The 20,902-nt window shown below is 37.7% G+C and overlaps 1 protein-coding gene across 17 annotated transcripts in view; it reads left to right on the top strand.

Annotated features, from left to right (window-relative positions):
- The window catches only part of Scn3a (sodium voltage-gated channel alpha subunit 3), an 80,941-nt gene that overhangs the window by 17,759 nt on the left and 42,280 nt on the right, over positions 1 to 20,902 (top strand). For 6 of the 17 annotated variants that reach the window (XM_059260570.1, XM_059260567.1, XM_059260563.1 and 3 more), the window contains exons 10-15: positions 3,625 to 3,915; positions 9,836 to 10,183; positions 11,183 to 11,315; positions 12,088 to 12,326; positions 19,031 to 19,204; positions 20,280 to 20,636. In XM_059260570.1, coding sequence (XP_059116553.1) covers positions 3,625 to 3,915; positions 9,836 to 10,183; positions 11,183 to 11,315; positions 12,088 to 12,326; positions 19,031 to 19,204; positions 20,280 to 20,636 — 1,542 coding nt within the window. Of the gene's footprint in view, positions 1 to 3,624; positions 3,916 to 9,835; positions 10,214 to 11,179; positions 11,316 to 12,087; positions 12,327 to 19,030; positions 19,205 to 20,279; positions 20,637 to 20,902 lie in introns of those variants that run through there. The other 11 variants (XM_059260573.1, XM_059260574.1, XM_059260572.1 and 8 more) reach the window with 8 other exon arrangements.

The raw sequence follows: 20,902 nt of genomic DNA, 5'->3' as shown, positions 1-20,902 counted from the left end.
TTTCAACTATTATAAGTTACTTGCAAAAGCTACACAGATAACACAATATAAGAATAAATTTCTTCTGAAATGGAGTTACTTTGGAGTAAAATATCACATAAATTGAAAGTGTGCAGTCTTTTAAACTTCAGAAACGAAATTCTAAGCTAGGTTTAGACTATGTCTAATAAGAGTTTAAAGGGGCTGATTGTCTATCTCATGGTTAAATCAGCTAAATGTGTCATTCTCCACTCAATAATCAATTATTGGATTGTAGTGGCCAAATCACCATGATTGGTAATAGCATTAGCTTTATATCACTCAAAACATAGTTCAGGGAAAGGAGTATTTTGGGGGAAAATCCAAGTACCAAGTCCATTTTAGTTTTTTACTGGTAACATGGTTAATTATGGCTGGTCAATGGTGGGTAGAGGAAGGGAAAGAAGGCTTAGTGCACCATGAGGCTGTGTGTACTTAAGTGAAGCCCAGGTCTTGTCCATTACCTAGGACCTTTCAGAACTTGCCATCTAGCCAATGCCCTCATGAAACACAGCATCACTTTTATTTTTACATAAGGTTTGTTAAAGGTCCTGGAGGTTTAATCATTTTTGTAGACAGGAAATGTGCACAGCTCAGTGGACTCACAAAATCAAATGCAAGTTTTAAAAATGGAAAAGCTAACATTAGACAAAAATGTTCCATCCCAATCACTGTAATTGTACTTGATATTTAATTTGTGACCTTTAAATTTCAATATTACTCAGTTTAGCCTATCCTAGGCTATATAGGTCTACTGGGAAAATATTACAGTAAGCTATAGGATACAATTTGAAATCATGACATTTAAGATATCTAATATAAATTGAAGTATATATAGTTAATGTCTTATGGCTTTGAACAGGGTTTTAAAATGAAGAATTAGTTATGTGATTTTATTTTTAAGGACTCATAAGTTATAGAGTTTATTTTGAGTCATAGAGAAATGTCCTAAGAAAATGTTACCTACATAAACATTGAGTACTAACTTGCATTTGTTATGAGAGGAGTTGAGGATGTTAGCTGTGGATAACTGGCTATGAGTCTGAGCAAGCAGGACATTGGCAGCATCACAGAGTTATGTGTAAACAGGTGCGTGGACATGAGGGACGACAGGAAACATCTGCCTTTGAGGGAGCCGGCAAGTCTCTGAAAGTGGAACAGGTGACAGATTTGAGTTGATGAGTGACATGGAAAACGTGTTGCGCCGTGGGTTGCTTTCATTGCCTTAAAAAAATCTGTTTGGGTTTTGAATTGTCTGAACTGCTACTCAGAATAGGCAGGGAAATCGTGTCATATGCAAAACAAACTCCAGAAGTGGTTTAAATTGAATGATCGTTTCAGGACCGTGGCCAGAGAGTGTTACCACTACTTCCTACATTCCCGGGGACAAACAAGTCTATTAAATGATAAGCACTCCTGGCAGCCCTGTGTTTGTGTCTGTACAAGGAGGAAAGGAAAACTAGGATTTTTTTTGGATAGAGCACAGATACATGTGTATTCATATGTTCACCAATACATATTATGTACCTCTTATTCATAATGCAGGGGGTATTGCATTTAATTTGCTATCGACAACTCTTTTGTTGATTTATTTTAGTGCATATACATAGTTGTATTGTACAGCATCTTCATTATTACATATCTGTCATCATGGGTGATTTAAGAAGTGATGGACAGTCAAAAATTTTTTTAAAAAGTGACTATCTTACACAATTTTATAAACAGCTAAATGCTGAGTTACAGTTTCAGTTACATGTCGGCATTGTCTCATATCAATATTTAAAGCAGGGACCCTGCATTGGTCCAGTGCTCGATATAAACATATATCTATGTTACATGTTCTGTATTGCTGAGTCCAACACACAAACTCAAGACTGTAGTCAGCATCCCAACTGCCCACTGAGACCGACCCAATAAACGCTGCAACATAGTGTGCTTCGTTTTCAGCCTTTTTGTTTTAGTTAGCATGAGGTTGAAAAGCAAAATCACTGAATAGGGCTTGCTTCTTCTCAGGAAGGAACAGAGCACACAGTGCCAACAAAATTCATTAAGTGGGTTTTACTTTTATCCCTTCCTAAAGGACCTTGCCCTTACACATGCCATCCCCACACGGCTTTCTGTGAGATCTTGAAAATCACAGCTAAGTTGTCCCCACACCACACTAATGCTGGGCAGTTGACAGATGTATGCCTTTGAAATTTTTGCTCACCAAAGGTTTACTGAGGACTTTCTATGGCAGGTGTCATACCTGCCACTGTAAAGGAAAAAATAAAATGCTGGTGTGACTTATACTTCAAGAGGGAGATGGACAAAATGGTAGATGCAGTAGAGGTATTTATAGTTGATAATGACATATGCAAAAAAATGTGACCAATATTTTCCTAATTTAATTTTTTCTACCTTGAGCTTATGTTTAAAAACAGGAACATAGTTAATGAGCACTTGGCTTGATACATGTTGTGTTGTTCCATATCCTCACTAAGTCATGCTTAAATCATTTCCAGCCTAAAAATATTCCTGTGATCAAAATGCAAACCATTCACTATGTTTTTACCACAGAGCTGGCTTTGGTTCATTGATGAATCCAGAACCTCGAAATTTATAAGAATACATCATGCAGAGATACACAAATAAAACATATGAGATGGTTTCATACTCAAGAAAAAAATGAGTAATTTATTTATTGATATGCTTATCATTTATAACAAGTGTACAAAATTTGTAAACATTTAAAATTTTACAACTGAAAACACTGTCTGGCCAGGCAGTGGTGGCGCATGCCTTTAATCCCAGCACTTGGGAGGCAGAGCCAGGAGGATCTCTGTGAGATCTCCTGGTCTACAGAGCGAGATCTAGGACAGGCACCAAAACTACACAGAGAAACCCTGTCTTGAAAAAACAACAACAACCAAAAACCAAAAACCAAAAATCACTCTCTGGAATTAAAACACCTCAGAGGCGTGAACCATAGGACTAGGTGTAATCCAAGCCAAAGATGAGAAGGAACTGGCCTGTCCACTACCAGCTCTTACATCTAAGGTGAAACAGTCACACTGGAGGTTTGCTTTGGGCTGGGTTTGGAATGGGTCTGTACTATGTAGCCCAGGCTGGCTTCAAATTCCCAGTCCTCCTTCCTCTGTGTCCCAAGTGCTAGGGTTACAAATGTACACCACCACACCCTGAGCTGGAAATGTCACAAAAATAAAAGAGAAGCATACAAAGGAAGCAGGACCACACGCCTATTCACAGTCACACCGGAGAGGAACAATCCCTAGGGGGAAACTGGACAGTGGTCAGAGAGGACCCAACTCCAAGGAAACACGTGCCCTTAGTGGAGACAGAGTTCTTTCAGGTCAGCGAATGTCTCCTGAACTGAAGTCAACCTTGGGAGTGTTTAGCATTACAGGCCAGTGCAGACCATATGCAACGCTGAGATGTTCTTGCTGTAAGATGCACTGTACTATGCCAGTTAAAGGTAGAGGCTATTAAGTAAACCAGAGTGCAGAATTGTCCCTCCCAGTTGATGATCATAGGTGGCAGACGTCTGCCCTCGCTCCTGCTTCTAGGTGCTCACTCTAAGCATCTCCTGGCCTCCTTCCTCCACAGGCAGTGGCTGCAGCCTCGGCGGCATCCAGAGACTTCAGTGGGATAGGAGGGTTAGGGGAACTTCTGGAGAGTTCTTCCGAAGCTTCCAAGTTAAGCTCCAAGAGTGCCAAGGAGTGGAGGAACCGGAGGAAGAAGAGGAGGCAGAGGGAGCATTTGGAGGGAAGCCACAGAACCGAGGGGGACAGGTTCCCCAAATCAGAATCTGAAGACAGTGTCAAGCGGAGAAGCTTCCTGTTCTCCTTGGACGGGAACCGCCTGACTGGCGACAAGAAGCTGTGCTCTCCCCACCAGGTACCGAGGTCTGAGAAGCAGTCTGCAAATCACTGCATCATCTTTTGGTAGATCTTTATGGCGTTTCCTTTGAGTGACAGGGTGCTGGCCCCATTCAGTTATGTAAATTTATGTCATCGGTTGCCTTAAGAAAGAGATTTTGAAGTTAAGTCAGGCAAAACTTTAAGATAATTGTCTTTAAACGTTTCACAATTTCGATAGCATTTTTTTTTTAAATATACAGCCTGTTTCTTGAACGTTTCACTGGGGTAATATTGGAAGCTTCTGTTTAGTTCTCCCATTTTTAGAACTGATAAACCTGACGCCTTTATGAAGCCACAGCCTTGATTACAGGAGGTTCTATTATAACATATATATGAATTCTGGAAAGGAATGTCTCCTGATTTGCCTGTTTTCTTTAGACTGAAAACTCTACTTAGAGGTCTCCACTATCATGGCATGATACACATGAGAAAAGAATTTCAATATAACCTCTCTTGAAGAGAGAACATTGAAGTCAGTTAATCAGGGCCCTGAATTGAGGCCAACTATCCAGTTCACAGTACCCGTGTTAGCATCATTGTTTTAGGTCAAAGACAATAAAATAGTTTCTACTTTTCTAACTTAAACAGGGTCGGTTTAATAGAAACAGTAAATATTACTGAAAACCACAATAAACATCATTGTGCTTTGAGGCCTAGTTTATCTCTTTGAACTTGGTGTCCTATAAATTACAAACTTGTCAAATTATATTAAATTTACTCAAAAATTATACCCTAACGTCAATGCTAAACTATCAATTTAAAGCAAAAAAAAAAAAATGTGAATCAACCAAAGAGTATGACATCCTTTAATAAAGGATTACTTTAATGAAATTAAGTGTGGCAATCATAAAATTTTAACAGAAATAGTGGTAAACACAAATTTGAGTTCAGTATATACAGCATTTGGTTATTTTCTCATTTTGATTTTGTTTACTTTTAGACATGGTTTCACTATATAGCCCAGACTATCCTTGAACTCACAACTTTAGCCTTGATTTCACTGTCTTAAAGAGCAATGTAAGCATTATATAAAAAACCTAGGTAATTAAGGAAAAGTTAAAATTGATAACTTCTAATGAAAGAAACTAAAAAATGTTGAATAGTTTCAATTATTTATGAATGCACATGCATATTATTGATATTTGTATGACAATTATATGTCTTTTGAAAATGAGATTATTTCCCTTCTTGTCTAAAAATTTATCCATTAGTTCCTTCAAGCAGGTGTATTTATTAAGCACTGTCTTGGTTTCTTTTCCAGTAGCTGTTGTAAAATGCTCTAACAAAAGTGATGTAAGTGAGAATGGGTTTATTCCGGCTTATGGTTCCAGGTCATAGTCCATCACTGCAAGGAAGTTAAATGGGCGGGAGCTTGAGAGAGCTGGTTCACGGCTCTATAGTCAATTTTCTCCTTCAATCTAGGACCTGACCCATGAATGATGCCACTCACACTTACTGTTGGTATTCTCACCTCAATTAACCCAATTAAGATAATCCTCTGCACACATATTCAAAGGCCCATTTCCCAAGGTGATGGAGATTCTATTAATTTGAGAATTAGCACTAATCATCACAATTACCATTGATGTAACAGAAAGAGCTCTAGATGCTGAAAATGCCTTAATGAACAATTAGATTCCATTCACTGATAGAACAGAACTTTATTCTGAAGGTTGATGCAGTAATCATGTCAGACATGCCACGTACTAAGTTGAATGGTGATAAATACTATGGGAAATAAAATGTTAATTGGAGGGTTTGAAGGTGACATCCTCAGATTTGGAGGGGTCACAGGAAGAAACTGCAGCATGGGACTTCCTTCCAGCTTCAATGGAAGGGAAAACGCAAATCCTTTATGTGACAATATGCCCACAATCCTCACAGAGCAATGAGGCTTAGGTGGCTGGTGCTAAGGAAACCATAGAAAGGCAATGGCAGAAGGAAGGTAGCTGGTAGTTGACATTTTAACACTCAAAGCAAAAGCAGTATGTGCTTTTGAACAATTCATTTTGTATTTGTAGATAGATGGATGAAAGATGATAAATGATGATGGGATAGATGAGTAGACAGCTAGATTGATAGACCTCTTCAAGAGTAAGAAATACTGATGAGTGTTGAATCTGAAAATCCAACTCAAAAAGAAGGCGTCAATGCAGGACTCAAGCAGAACTGTGTCAGAAACTCTTTAGATTGTTAGCTCTGTAGGCATCAAAGGGTTTTTTTCTTATAGAAATGAGAATAAAGGCAGCAGAGACAGCAAGCATAAATGGACTGGGCATTCTTTTTAAAACGACATTGCTCCTGAAAATGTCAAAGCAGAGGGACTATAAATTATGGGCACCCTGTCCTCCTCTACTGATGTAAATTTAAATGCTGTTTTACATTTATTGCATTATTTATTTTATAGGCACAATACATAGTCATTGTACAACATTTAAAATTAGTTCAAGGTATATAATGGAAACTCCTCCCCCTCGGGATTTTGACCCTGGTGTTTGGACACACTGGGACCATTTATTTTTAAACTAAAGGCTTATAGCTATAACCAAATATAGTTGCAGATATATTTAAGCTACAATGTGGCACAGATGAGTATTTCCAACAAATATTCATTCTTTATTGTCTACTAAAACACCTGCTAATTCCCTGCATCTTCTTCTTTGTTCTCAGCCCACATTGGGTTTAGACCCTATTGGCAGGGTTGTGTCACCAAGAATCAATACTTACACTTGCCCTTTTATTATTGAAAATTAAGAAAATGTCCACACTTATCTTCTTAAAACAGAGGAAAACAAAATGAAACCAAACACCTGTAATTTATGTTCTGATAGGCATGAGGCAAGGCGAAATGGTCCTTTAGTTCAGGATAAAAGCTCTTTCTCTTGAGAATAGCTTGCCACAGCTGTGGGTATTCCCTTAACTCTGCCGCATCTTCAAGGGTGTTATTTTTGGTTTATTTTCTCTGAATACTATTTTTGTTATCTTCTTTTTCGGGCTCTGGTGCCTTGAAAGCTGTGCCCACACCCATTATTATACTTTCCAAAGAGTGAAAAGAAGTTTCAAATAAACTCAAAGATCTGGAACGCCTCTGAAAAATACCCTGACATAAAAGCATGCCAATTAAAAGCATGTTCAGATATGTTATAGACATAAAAACATGCCACATACTCTCAAGCAATGTAATATAAGCAGATTTTTCACTTTCCAGAGACAGTTTTAGAACACAGGTAGATTAAGATGATTACACTTAACCATCCTAGAAATTAATACAAGGCATACTAGAATAAAATGTAAGTTTATACTTCTCTGAGTATAGAGATCCACCTGGGTTTGGAAAAAAATGGAATGTGGGTGAAAAATCCAAGTTACTGAATCACACCTACTATGTCTTCAGTGTGTGTGTGTGTGTGTGTGTGTGTGTGTGTGTGTGTGTGTGTGTGTCTGTAGAGAAACACCTGAGACTGAGTGTGGCTTATATGGATCTGTATTTTGATGTATTATCTGGAGGCTAGAGTGTGATAATGGCTTCATCCTGGTTTCTGAGAGAGCCTTGTGAGTGGAAGCACAAATGGCTTGATACAGAAGAGGTCAAAGGGGCCAAACTCTGTGATCATTAACTCAGAAAAGCATTAACTCATTCATGAAGGCTCCATCTCTGAACACTGCCCCACTATGGATTTATGTTTTCAAAAAATAAATGTTTAGTACCAATATTTAAATGTACTGAGTCAGAATTCCAAATTTAATTTCCTGAAAATATATATTTTCAATATACAAAGTGATTTGTATGTGAAGTTTCAAACCACTCATTCTCCTATAACCTATATTTACTATTTGTGTTGAGTGTGAGATGATACATGTCAGCATTCTTTATTAAAATGCAGGACACAGCTTCTGAGTTCTTGGAAGAGGAATCAGTCTAACCCATACCTGGCACTGGTTCCACACCCTTCTTTGAACTGAGTACTGCATAGACACAATACAGTCTAGGCACACCTTACATCTACTGGGTCCTGTAGTGAATTTACACAAGAAAAGAAACATTTCAGAATGAAAAGTACCTTTCCAGAAATTCCAAAGGACAAAGACAGTTGTCAGGAGAAATTCATAAAAAGTAAAGCTAAAAATGGGATCCAAGAGAATCAGTCTTAGCTAATTAGGCAAAGAAATTTAAACAAAATGTGAATCTGATTTTTCCTGTGTTCTCTCCACTAAGATTATATTTGTTTTTAAGTATGTTTTATATAAACATGGAGAAGAGGGAAGTGCAAATTAGTTGATGCCAGTGTGTGTTTAACATATTAACACATGCATGTATTAGTCTATTCTGTCTTGATTTGATTTGTTTTTGAGACAGAATCTTGCTATGTAACACAAATTGACCTAAAATTGTTCATTCTCCTGCTTCTGCTTCCCAAGAGCTAATACAATATTCATGTGCCTCCATCCTCCACACCTGGCTACATGGTGCATGCATGTGCAGCGTGTGTGTGTGTGTGTGTGTGTGTATGCATGTGTATGTGTACAGTTACAGTGGTTATAAAGAGAGGCAGGTCAGGGAATAAGAGTAAGAAAGGGAGTGAAAAGAAATAACATTAGTGATGGGGAGAGCAAACGATATTCCTTTGCCTGACAAGGTGTATTTTTTAAATAATTTGTTTAACTTTATTTTATGTGTGTTGGTGGTATGAAGGTGTTAGGTCCCCTGGAACTGGAGTTATAGACAGTTGTGAGCTGCCATGTGGGTGCGGGAATTGAACCTGGGTCCTCTGGAAGAGCAGCTAATGCTCTTAACCGTTGTATTTTTTAAAAAACTATCACCAAATAAAATCAATCCTGAACTATTCAATGCAGTTTAAAATCCATTCAAAGTGTCAAAGAAGAATCTAAGTTACATCCCATTTTCTGCTACTAGAGAACAACTTATCAGTTTATTTGTAAATATATATGATAAACGTAGTTGTGGGCTGGGGACATAGCCTAGCGGTATGTGCTTGCCTAGCCAATATTGGGCAAGGCAGAGGGTGCATTGCCCAGCACAAGAAAAAAATCAAGAAAGCCTATAATATCTTCATTTTTGTTTATGTAGCTGTCATTAATGTAATTAATGTGATGTCCCAAGAATCACCTTCTTTGTTCCAGTCATATGATATGCCTTGGTTCTTTGAGCTAGTGTTAAATCTTTAGTAGGCAGAACGCCATAGAGAGCATTAAAATCCTCTTACATTTGCTGTGACATATAGACCCTCAGATCAAGTGAACAACTGGTCACCCTGTTGGCAAATGTTAAAAAATGTGGATGGCAAGGTCTGAACACGACTCATGTGGATAGAGACAAATCTAGAGACCTTCCTGGTAGAATCCAGAAGAGGAAAACAACACATGATATCTTTTTTTAATACTGTAGTTATCAAGGTGATTCAATATAAGTATGTTTAGAATTTGGTATAAAGATTTAGAATCTGAACTAACAGTCTCACCTGAGCCAATTTTTTTCCTCTCCAAGTTGCTTGCCATTCAGATCACAGCACTGAGAAGTGGAAGCTGCCTCCTACTTGTGTCTCCCCACTTCATTCGATGTATTGTGATAGGACATTCCATCTCACAGTGCTAGAATGAATCTTAGATGAAAATACTCATGAATTCAGTCAATTGTGAATCAGAAGTCTTAGAGTAGCATGCTTAATAATTAAATGTACACTGGCATTTGCACTATGGTCTTCAATACAAAAAAAGGAAAGCTATGTGTTCCCTCTGAATCCTATTACCTGCATTTAAGAACAAGGTGACATCAACTTAAAAGCAAAGTGGTTTCTGCAATCTTAAGATTTCTATTAAACAATTATGTCCCACCCTGCCCCTGTCCCCGATCTCTTCCTTCCTTGCTTTCTCCTCAGTCTCTCTTGAGTATCCGTGGCTCCCTGTTTTCCCCAAGACGCAATAGCAAAACGAGCATTTTCAGCTTCAGAGGTCGGGCGAAAGATGTGGGGTCTGAGAATGACTTTGCGGACGATGAGCACAGCACCTTTGAAGATAGCGAGAGCAGGAGAGACTCACTGTTTGTGCCACACAGACCGGGAGAGCGACGCAACAGTAACGTTAGTCAGGCCAGTATGTCATCCAGGATGATGCCAGGGCTTCCAGCAAATGGGAAGATGCACAGCACTGTGGATTGCAATGGTGTGGTTTCCTTGGTGGGTGGACCATCAGCTCTTACATCACCTACTGGACAACTTCCGCCAGAGGTGATAATACATAAACCAGCTACTACTGATACTTTACTTCAATTTGAAAAAAAAAAAAAAAATCCAGGCTTGGGCAGTTGAGCCTTTTCTGTGATCCTACTTCCCCTAAAGGAGAGTGCTTAAAAGTAGCACATGATTTAAGTAAATGAAAAAAACAAAACAAAAAAATCCACTTGACTTGGGTGGAACTATTAGCTTTTTTTAGGTTAAAAATACTCAAAATTTAGAGTCTGAGATAAAACACAAATCAGCAACTTCAGTAGATTTACCACAAATACAAAATAATTAGCACTTTCACAATCAAATCCTCATTTTCAACGTATCCCTTAAATTATAGAATCATCCATCAGCTCGTGTCCTGAAATGTTTGTATTCTCAAAATTAAATATTGTAATGATGGATGTATTGACAATGGACAATTTTAGACAACTGTCAATATTATAGTGCTATTTCAAAAATTAATTCCTAAATAAAATTGTTGATTATAGGATGGCATATGGCAATAAAGAAATCTCAGGAAAGCACACACATTTCATTGTACATCTGTGTTTGTGCATGGAAAAAAATGGCCCATAAATGTCAGTTTGTCAATATAGCCTCATAGAAAATAACCCAGCCTTGAGACTATATAATAATATTTAGTTTTGTGGAAAGTTGACCTAGTCTTTGTTGCTATAAGTTGAAAAATAATTTGTACTTAAATGAAAACTAATTACAGCATGCTTATAATAAGTGTCCCTCCCAAACTTTGTCATGTTAAAATGCTTGTGTAAAACAATTGCTTTATACAGTTGCATCCAGCCAGTGAACTCTTGTCAAAAGATCTGTGGTCTTTAAGAAAATGTGTTTATCGAATATAATAATCTATTCAATGTCCTATTATTACCTGAGATTGTTACCTTAAACCTTGCATGAAGCATGATTTTGCAGAGAGGTGCTATATATTTTCATGTTATCCTTGGAGAAGGATGGTTTGAGCCATCGGTATTTGGTTTGCAGGGCACCACCACTGAAGCGGAAGTCAGGAAGAGAAGGCTCAGTTCTTACCAGATTTCAATGGAAATGCTGGAGGACTCCTCTGGAAGACAGAGAGCCATGAGCATAGCCAGCATCCTGACCAACACCATGGAGGGTGAGATGCAGGCTTCGAGAGTCTGATTTACAGTGACTGTCTGCTCTAAACACCTCTTCTTTCTGCAGATCCCTTAATGGCTTCCCATGCCTAGAATTGTGTTACAGATATACTTATGTGAAAGAGTCCATCTTTTCTACTGGTTATAAAAATGAATATTGGCCTATTTCTCTTTCCCTTGGATCCTTACCTTGCCTGTCCCAACTTGAAGTCATATCATTGAAGACTTATTCTAATGTAACATTACCCAACAGAGTAGATCCTTCTCCTTTCACCCTGGATGTGTTAGGGTTAGAGATGGATAGCAATGAGTTGGACAAAGCCAAGCTTGTTTTCCATTCAAACAAGGTCCCTAAAAGCATGCTTCCTCTATCATCTGTATTCGCAATTATAAAATTCCTCTACAGTACACTCGACACAAACATTTGCTGATTTTATTAACTACTTAACATCCCCATAAAAGTTCTTTAAAAAGTTCTTTTTGATAGTGATATTATTGCATTTTTGTTCAATTATTACTTATTTTGAAGTAGAATATTAAATTCAAAGTACTTTTTTGTACTTAAAAAGAGAAAGCAGGTCAATATCAGTGTGTTATTTACTAGAAATTTTATGGAAATATATAAAAAGATTGTTTTCTATACAGTCTGTGAATCCCAGTAACATGAACTTGTATGCCCCAGAATAAGCATCAGTTTTACCATGTCATTTCCTATGAACAATAGTTAATTTTTACTGTCATTTACTACTTTTATTCTTTATTACCCACCAGAACTTGAAGAATCTAGACAGAAGTGTCCACCATGCTGGTATAGATTTGCCAATGTGTTTTTGATCTGGGACTGCTGCGATGCGTGGTTGAAAGTGAAGCATCTTGTGAATTTAATTGTGATGGATCCCTTTGTTGATCTTGCCATAACAATTTGCATTGTATTAAATACCCTGTTTATGGCCATGGAGCACTATCCCATGACTGACCAGTTCAGCAGTGTGTTGACTGTGGGAAACCTGGTAAGTGCTGTAGGGGAGAGAGCAATGGAACAGAGAGAAATACCACCTGTGCTGTACCAAATTGAAAATTTTATCTTCTTTCTTCGCAAGAAGAGACATTTAAAGGATTATTACAGCACGCTTCAGATAGGACCTGAATTGCAGCTTATGTTGAGGCTGAATATGTAGGACAATAAGCATGGTGTCCTAGAGTGGTAAACGCCTCCAACTTTAGAGGCTTGTACATGGGAAATGAGGGGCCAGAGGAAACACGAGATCCACAAGGTGTGAACTTACAAGGTCTTTACAGAAACCATATACATTGAAAGGATGGCCAAAGAATCCATTTCTATTTTTAAAAGGCCCAATTGTTTAGAAGTGAATCACTTAATAATAAATAGCTTCAGTGGTAATTGTCCAATAGAAAAGTATGGTTGGTAAAATGCATGTAGGACTTTCATTATGTGAAGGTAACTAATCACAGGGAAGATTGTACTTAGATATAGTTTCAAACAAATAACCTTCCCTGTTTTTTAAGCCTTTAAAACTGACCTTAGTTAACTTGTTCTTCCTAGAATATGTCTAGAATTTGGTTGTGACAACATTGACTCATCTATTTCAAGATGATTCATAGTATTCAAAATCATTCTGGCAACCTGTAACATATCTCTAACATCATCTTTAGGCCTGTGCCCCACAAGTAACTCAGTATAGAGTTCATTGCCAATTATAAAGTACTGATAAATATTTTGATATTTAATCATCAGTAGACAAATACCTGGCTACTTTGTGTTTCTGTGAAGGCTGCTGCAGCCTTGCAAGGCTCCCAGGATGGGCCTGACTGAGGCAGTGAGTGAATAAAGAAAAGAGAAACAGACACACAGACACAGATTGGCTGGGATTGGGACAAGGAGGCAGGGTTATTACATACAGATAAACAAGGAGGCAGGGTTATTAACATACAGATAAACAAGGAGGCAGAGTTATTGCATACAGATAAACAAGGAGGCAGAGTTATTACATACAGATAAACAAGGAGGCAGGGTTATTATATATAGCTGAATCAAGGAAGCAGATTTAGTAGATGTTTTCTGCACACACTATCAACATCCACGCATGGACCAGATGAAGGCTTTGTCATTCTTTTGAGCCTCATTTCCAGGAAGAAGGATTTGTCATTTTTCCCCATGGGTCTAAGGCTAGGGTTGCTCATGTCAACAACACGCATTCGATCAGGACCTCATACACTCAGGGCTCCCTTTGCTTCCCACAGAAGGCCATGAGCTAAAACCGTTCAAAGACTTAACGTATTTTTACCTATTTGATTTTGGTTAACTTCCTCTACGGAACATTCAGTAGTGGTCAAAATTTGGAAAACTGCACTGAAAGAGACTTGGGTTATTTAAAGATGATAGTTTTCCCTGGACATCTTTTGCATCCATCTAAAGGGAAATGGTTTGCAATCTCGTTCATTAAGATCCAATACTTGGCATCTGTATCTAGATGATATTGTTCAGTACTGTTTTCAATGCCTTTTGGAGGACCCACAAATCATGATCTTGAACACATCTTAGAGGAATATACTATAGCAAACCATGTGCAGTTCGGGATGCCCCAAGCCCATTTCAGGAAAGAAAACTAGAAGTAGCAGTTCTATGTTCCATCAGAGAACCTGAATTCATGTGTTTTGCTTCCCTCTGGGTCACTGACTACTCCATCATGGTCCACCTGCAGTGCACTTTGCAATATCACAACAAAGCTTCTACTCTAACACAGAATTGAATTAAAATGCATTTATGTTTTAGTCATCCTTTTCATTCAGTTGAGTTGAATCTGCCTTTGTTTCTGTGTGCAAATATACATTTCCCCACGAAACTATAAAACATGGACATGAATGAGAATTTTGCCTTCTGTAACCTCTGTGCTACATGAGTTTTTTTTTTAACAGTTTGCATTGAGACATACATTTGCTCTTATAATTGAATGCATCTAATTTAGTACTAATTAGCAACTATATTATAGAAAAGAGAGGAAGAGAATGGTAATGAGTAACTTCTTCTTCCTCCAATGAATCCTTACTGCCTAATGTCCAGACATGTCTCCCCAAAGCTGTGTGGAACAAGTGACTCCTTTCTGTAGGTTCTGGGAAGTACTTTATAACCAGAGCATATAGATCTCTTTCAAGGAGTCAAAAATGGAAGTGGATGTGCTTGGCTTGCGAAGGCCTGAAGCTGATCACATGACTCTTTCCAATCAAGGGCGCTAATCAGGGCTTTAAATTGCAAAGATCTCCAATTGTGACCATCGAATGTACTCTATGAAACAATCTTTCTTGCGTTAAGGCAGACAACTTATTATTCCTATCAGTTTTGCATTAGAAACCCCTCATCTGTAGGGATACAAAGTCCTCAGTGAGTGTTGCACCTTCAAAATATGAGGATCAGAAGTACACATGGTAGCAAACACTGAAAATCCTGCATCAGCATGGTCTACATAGTAAGATCCTGACTCAAAAAAAAAGAAAGCGAGAGATGGGGAGAAGGGAAGAAGGAGGGGTATGAAAAGGAGAAGTCCTAAGATTGTTGATAATTGGGAAGTGTTGTAGAAGTGAACCCTTGAACCACATGAGTCTCATCAGTGAAAAGGCTAACTCATTGTAAGTGAAATACCTAATCCACAAAATATTAGTCTTTTTCCCTCCGGTCTAATTCTACTTCACCCCTGCTATCACTTCCCTGGAGTTTCAGTTTGAGACTTGAGTTTACATATACAATTAATTAACACCTTCCTTTACCATCTCAAGTGCATGTAAAGGATGGGGAGGGAGTTACCTCCTCAAATAGAAAAGATGAAGGACCAAATCTTGTGAAGGGTGATGGTGAAGCTTAGATGCAGGAACTGGTCTTGGATACAGTTCAAACATTTTCTGCATCTCTCAGCTCTAGAGCAGCTCACAGGTATTACACTTCACATCATTTAATCAATAAAAAGATACATTTCATTTTATTCCAGTTCAAAGTTTTCATGACACAACTATGTTGGACGTATTTCATAGACAGTCACTTCTGCTATATTCAGCCTGGGAAGGACTAGGTGTGGCCATTTGAAAACATGACAGTCCTGATTAGTCATACAGATGGAGAAATTAGTCCTACCAGAAAGAGGGAAAGGAATGCTTGGAAGACAATGGCATAAATATGCATATTAATACATCACCTCATCCTCTCTGTACCATTTGGTTCAGGAGAATATCCACCTCTTTCTTCCACTTTGACACCTACAATGAGGTGATGATGCTTTTTTTCCTGATTATCTTCTTGATAATGTCAATCACTCCCCGACACTCTCTGTGATCCCTATTACTGGTTGTTGAACTCCTTACATCATTTATGATGTTTTTCAGTCAATGTTTTTACATCCCAGCAACTTGAGGGATGATACATTCTGCAGTATGAATTTTATTCTGTTCTGTGTGCCCAGCTGTCATAGATCATTGGTCAAGGATTGCTTTAAGCACTGTGTGGGCACAGCTGAATGGCCACCTTTGCCAAGGGTTGTTGGAAGTGCTTTCAGCCCCTCTTAAGTCTTGCGCTATCTTTAACAGTCCCTTCCAGCCCCAGAGGCAGAGGCACTAGGATGTAACTTCTCCTTGATTTACCATATCTACTTGATATGAAAATCCCTTATTTTTACTTTCAGGTTATTTATCTCTTACTCTTAAAAACTTTAAAATATTTCTAGTACTAATGTCTGTTGTTTCCTGTATAATCACCCTCAGCCACATCAGAAAAGCCTTGTTACAATATGCCACATGCACACATGCCGCACAGTGGCCTACGTATTTAAATATTTCTCTGCCCATTGTTTTCTTCATCTGCATCTAGAGCGTTCTCACTTCTCAGTTCATATTCTTCCAAGTTCCACTCCCTCCTCCCTCTCTTCTAACATGGCATTCAGCCCACATTAAGCAACTTTGCCTTAATCCCTAATAGACTTTCGTACACTCTAAGCTGTGGTTTTTCCCATCTGTTGTGAGTTTTCAGTGGCAAACCCTGGATCCCATTTTGTTTTGTGTCATCCGCTGTGTCTACGTTGGAGTTCCTCAATAAAAAAAAAAAAATGACTGGTTGTTCCCACTCCTAAAGAAGCTGCCTCAGGAGGGAAGCTTTGGTAAAAATCGCACGCGCTTTAGAATCAACAGACAGCATGACCTGACTATAGTTGTCAATAGAGGTGAATAATACAGTCTCTGGAAAAGTACAAATGCTCTGAGCCTTGTTTTTTATTATTGAAATGGGTGTAATGATACCCATCTCAGAGGCTGTTGAGCAGGTCAAATGAGGTAATGTGAAAGAATCTAGCATCGTGCCTAGAATCTAGCATGGACTCAATGAACGGCTTCCTTCCTCCCACATGGATGCCATTAACCTCTTGAACCTGTCATTGAAGTATTGATGGAAAGTATTTCTGCTCCTAGCCTTATGTTTTTCCCAGGATATTGGGAAGTTGGGGAAACTGAACAAGTGAGGAACATTTGGGAAAACGTTCCAGAATATAGAGGGAACTGGACATTTTCTGGGCCTCCAATGTTGAAGCTGTTGCATATGTGAGCATAGGATGACACAACTTGGGTAATAGGCAACTCAAGAAGAAAAGCACAAGAGCTTCAAGTCTGGGCCTTAATACAAGAGGTCATTTGCCCTAAATTAGACATCATAGATGACAGATGGTTATGTTTTGTTGGGAGTTTATTAAAACTCACTCATTAAAATAAATGACAATTTCAACTTACTAGTGTATTGTTGCTCAAATAATTATGTAGTGACTTATATATGAACCCATAAAAATGTAGGCTGAATTAAGAACAAAAGAACAGAAAAGGGTTATAGGACCTTCTATTTTGACTTTGACCTAGGAATCTTCTTTTTTTGCAGTCTATTTCTACAGTACATGAACATTACATCACTTCCCTGGTGATTTGATTGATTCAATTTGAGTATCTGGAAGAACTAAAAACCTCCATTGAGTCTCTCTCTGGTACTCCATATTTTCACAGGGGGTCGTTTTTTTCTTTCCCCAGTTGCTTTAAAATTCAAGCTAGTATAGGGATTTTAGAAACCAGAGAGAGTCTACACATTATATTGTGTTATAGAATCTCTTCCTTACAAACTTACCTGACTAAAACTACAGGAAAAATACAACAGCATTAGCAGTGCATTGGGACCGTACACTGGAAAAAACTGAGGGGAGATGCCCGTAATTTTGAAATGAAAATGTTCATTCAAATATTCTTAAGGAGAACCTTCATGGTGGCATTGCATTTTGGGTGAACATTTGACTTTGGGATATCCATTTGCTAGCTGCAGGAAAGCTAGTCATCTCAGCAGATCTGAAAGGATTCATTTTGATTTTCTGTAAGAAGAGATATTGAGGATCATTTAGCTAAAGAGTTTCTAGCTTGTTTTAATGCATTTCTATCATCAGGGGGCCTATTTTAAATAATATCTGCTTTTGAAAGTTTTACACAAATCAAATTTTCATGAGTTAGAACTGATTTTAAATTCACCAGGGAGCATTATTTGAAAAAAGAAATCCCATGGTGAGCTATTGTATAAAATGAAAACATCATTTTTCAAAATACATTCCACATTGCTTACAATACATTTTACTTCTATATAAGTGAACACATGACTAGCAGCAGTTAAGGTATGTTTTTGGAATTGATATTTCCTATTAAAATATTTGTACAATTTAAAAAATGAGATATTAGCTATCTTTATGCTTTTATAAGAGTTGGTGGGTCTGGATTCTTTTTAAAAGGTATGATAGTTTAAGATACTAAATGATTCTAGTAAATTTATTTTGACAGAGATTCTCCAAGATAAAGGTAAATTTGACTTTACCAGGATAAAACAGAGCTTTTACCTATACAGAATTAGGATAACTATTTTAAAAGATTTGGGCAAGAATAATTTCATAGTCCTTCACGCACTTATGTTCTTATTTCCTGTGGCTTCAAGTTTGAAATCAATGTTTAATGTGTTCTGTTTTATTTGTTTCTATCATCAAATACACATTCCTTCTAGCCACTCACTATATTACTCTTAATTATTGATGTGTAAGACTGAGGATATTCTCCTGCTTGTCCCAATTAAATCTATTAATCCATTAACTTTAATTCTGAGGCAGACAGCCAGAGACCATTATTACAAAACATTTGTGGCAGACACTCTTTAGTTTCAAGAGTGTTTATAAAATGCAGAAACAAAATGCTACCCCTTCAAGAAAACTACAAAATTGAGAAGTAAAATGTATGTGTTTATCAGTTTTAAGTAATTTTTAGTAACTTCCAATAATCTGTGGATTTATTTCCAATAATGCAGTTTGCAACCTTTTTTTGTAACATTATAAAAAGTAAATGTGCTGCTTTGTAGAAGCAAAATGGGTCATAATGACAATAATGCCACAGCTATTATCCGGAAGGAGATTGAAGTGTGCACAGTGAAAGGTCTTAAAGTTTGTTTTCCCTAAAAATCCAGCTGATTTATTAAATATGATAAATGTATTTAGCACCATGCTAGCATGTGGGGAAATGCTAAGCCAGTATTGACTTGTTTAATATAAAAGTCAGATGTTTTTTGTATTTGTTACAGTTGAATGCTCTTTGTGGTTTCTTGCAGCATGCATGCTCAGCACTGATGAAGTGCTGCTCTGTTTCCCTCCAGGTGTTCACTGGGATCTTCACAGCCGAAATGGTCCTAAAAATCATTGCCATGGATCCCTATTACTATTTCCAAGAGGGCTGGAATATTTTTGATGGCATTATTGTTAGCCTGAGTTTAATGGAGCTTGGCCTGGCAAATGTGGAGGGGCTCTCTGTGCTTCGTTCCTTCAGACTGGTACCTCCCTGCTCTTCATGTCCCATCTCTCACTAGCATAGCATTTAGTTTTAAATGTATGCTTATATAATGAACGTAGTTTGAAAATTGCATTTTTAATTACACTAAGTCGATATCCTCAGAAAATGTACGACCATGACCTTTGAAGATAAGTGCAATTTATTTTCTAAGAATAATAAAAGCAATTGAAATACTCCACAACTCAGTATGTAGGAAACATATATATTACAAATACATATGTTCTTTCTAAATTGGTTTTATATTCTGAAATGGATTTCACTTCATATCTGTAAGGTGAAGAAAGAAAAAGGGAAAAGAAGGAAAGAAAGACAAATAAAATGTTAAGCTCCAGTTAATACCGGGTTTCTAATCAGGCCCACTCTTATTGGAGGAACCACTCTAAAGCAAGTGGAAAGCCAGGAACAGTGGTGCTGTCTCGAACCCCAGCACTTAGGAGGTGGAGGCGGAAGGACTAGTTCAGAGTTACCCTCAATTATACCCTGAGTTTGAGGCCAGCCTAGGCTACATGAGACTATCTCCAAAACCAAGACAAACAAAACAAATTCAAAACATACAAGAATGTTTGGTGTGTTTGGTATTTTAAACAATGATATCATAAATCATTTTGAATTATAGCAAATATATTTACTAAAGTTTTTTTAAAGTTTTTGTTAGAAATTTAGTAAATATATATATGTATATATATATATATACATATATACATTTCAAATTGAAGAAAGCTTTTAAAAGTTATATGAGTTTATTTCACATCTATTTTAAAATAAAGAAAATGAAATTCATACTTTCACATCCTTTTCAATTTCTAGAGTAGAATCTGAGGTGACAGTTGATGCATTAACAGTGTCTGCAATTAAAGTAGTAATATTTTTCATAGGTATTTATCTTTCAATAAATCTGAAATGAAAATTATAAAGAAAAAATGCTCTTAAATGATATGACTTGATTTATAATTCTAATATTATTATTACTTTTGGTTTTGATTTGTGTTATGATCGACTCATAAAATAATAGCCTGGCTTCCACATATACTAAATTTCATTTTATTTGATTACAGCTGCGAGTCTTCAAGTTGGCAAAATCCTGGCCCACACTGAATATGCTCATTAAGATCATCGGTAACTCGGTGGGCGCACTGGGCAACCTGACCTTGGTGTTGGCCATCATTGTCTTCATTTTTGCCGTGGTCGGCATGCAGCTGTTTGGAAAGAGCTACAAGGAGTGCGTCTGCAAAATCAACGAGGATTGCACGCTGCCACGCTGGCACATGCATGACTTCTTCCACTCCTTCCTGATCGTGTTCCGTGTGCTGTGTGGAGAGTGGATAGAGACCATGTGGGACTGCATGGAGGTCGCTGGCCAGACCATGTGCCTTATTGTGTTCATGTTGGTCATGGTGATTGGGAACCTCGTGGTACGTATGTACTGCAGATGTTCATGAATAAGAATGAGTTTGGGCTGTAGATAATATGTGACTTAAGCAGTAAAATGTATCTCTAATTTGACTGCCAGCAGCTGAGAGTCCAATCCCCCTACAAGCCATCGTTGAAGGACCATCTTAAAGTTCTCTGGGGCTGGAGCCTCTGTCTGTGACAGTAGAATAAAACTGATGGGCTGTGGAGGGTATGAAGACGGGAGGTGCATTTCATGCATGGTTGAGGGTTGTTAATAATAAATTAG

Source organism: Peromyscus eremicus, chromosome 4, assembly GCF_949786415.1.
Source record: "Peromyscus eremicus chromosome 4, PerEre_H2_v1, whole genome shotgun sequence".
Classification (NCBI taxonomy): Eukaryota; Metazoa; Chordata; class Mammalia; order Rodentia; family Cricetidae; genus Peromyscus; species Peromyscus eremicus.
The sequence above is the reverse complement of the archived record's forward strand: the minus strand, read 5'-3'. Positions and strand labels throughout refer to the sequence as shown.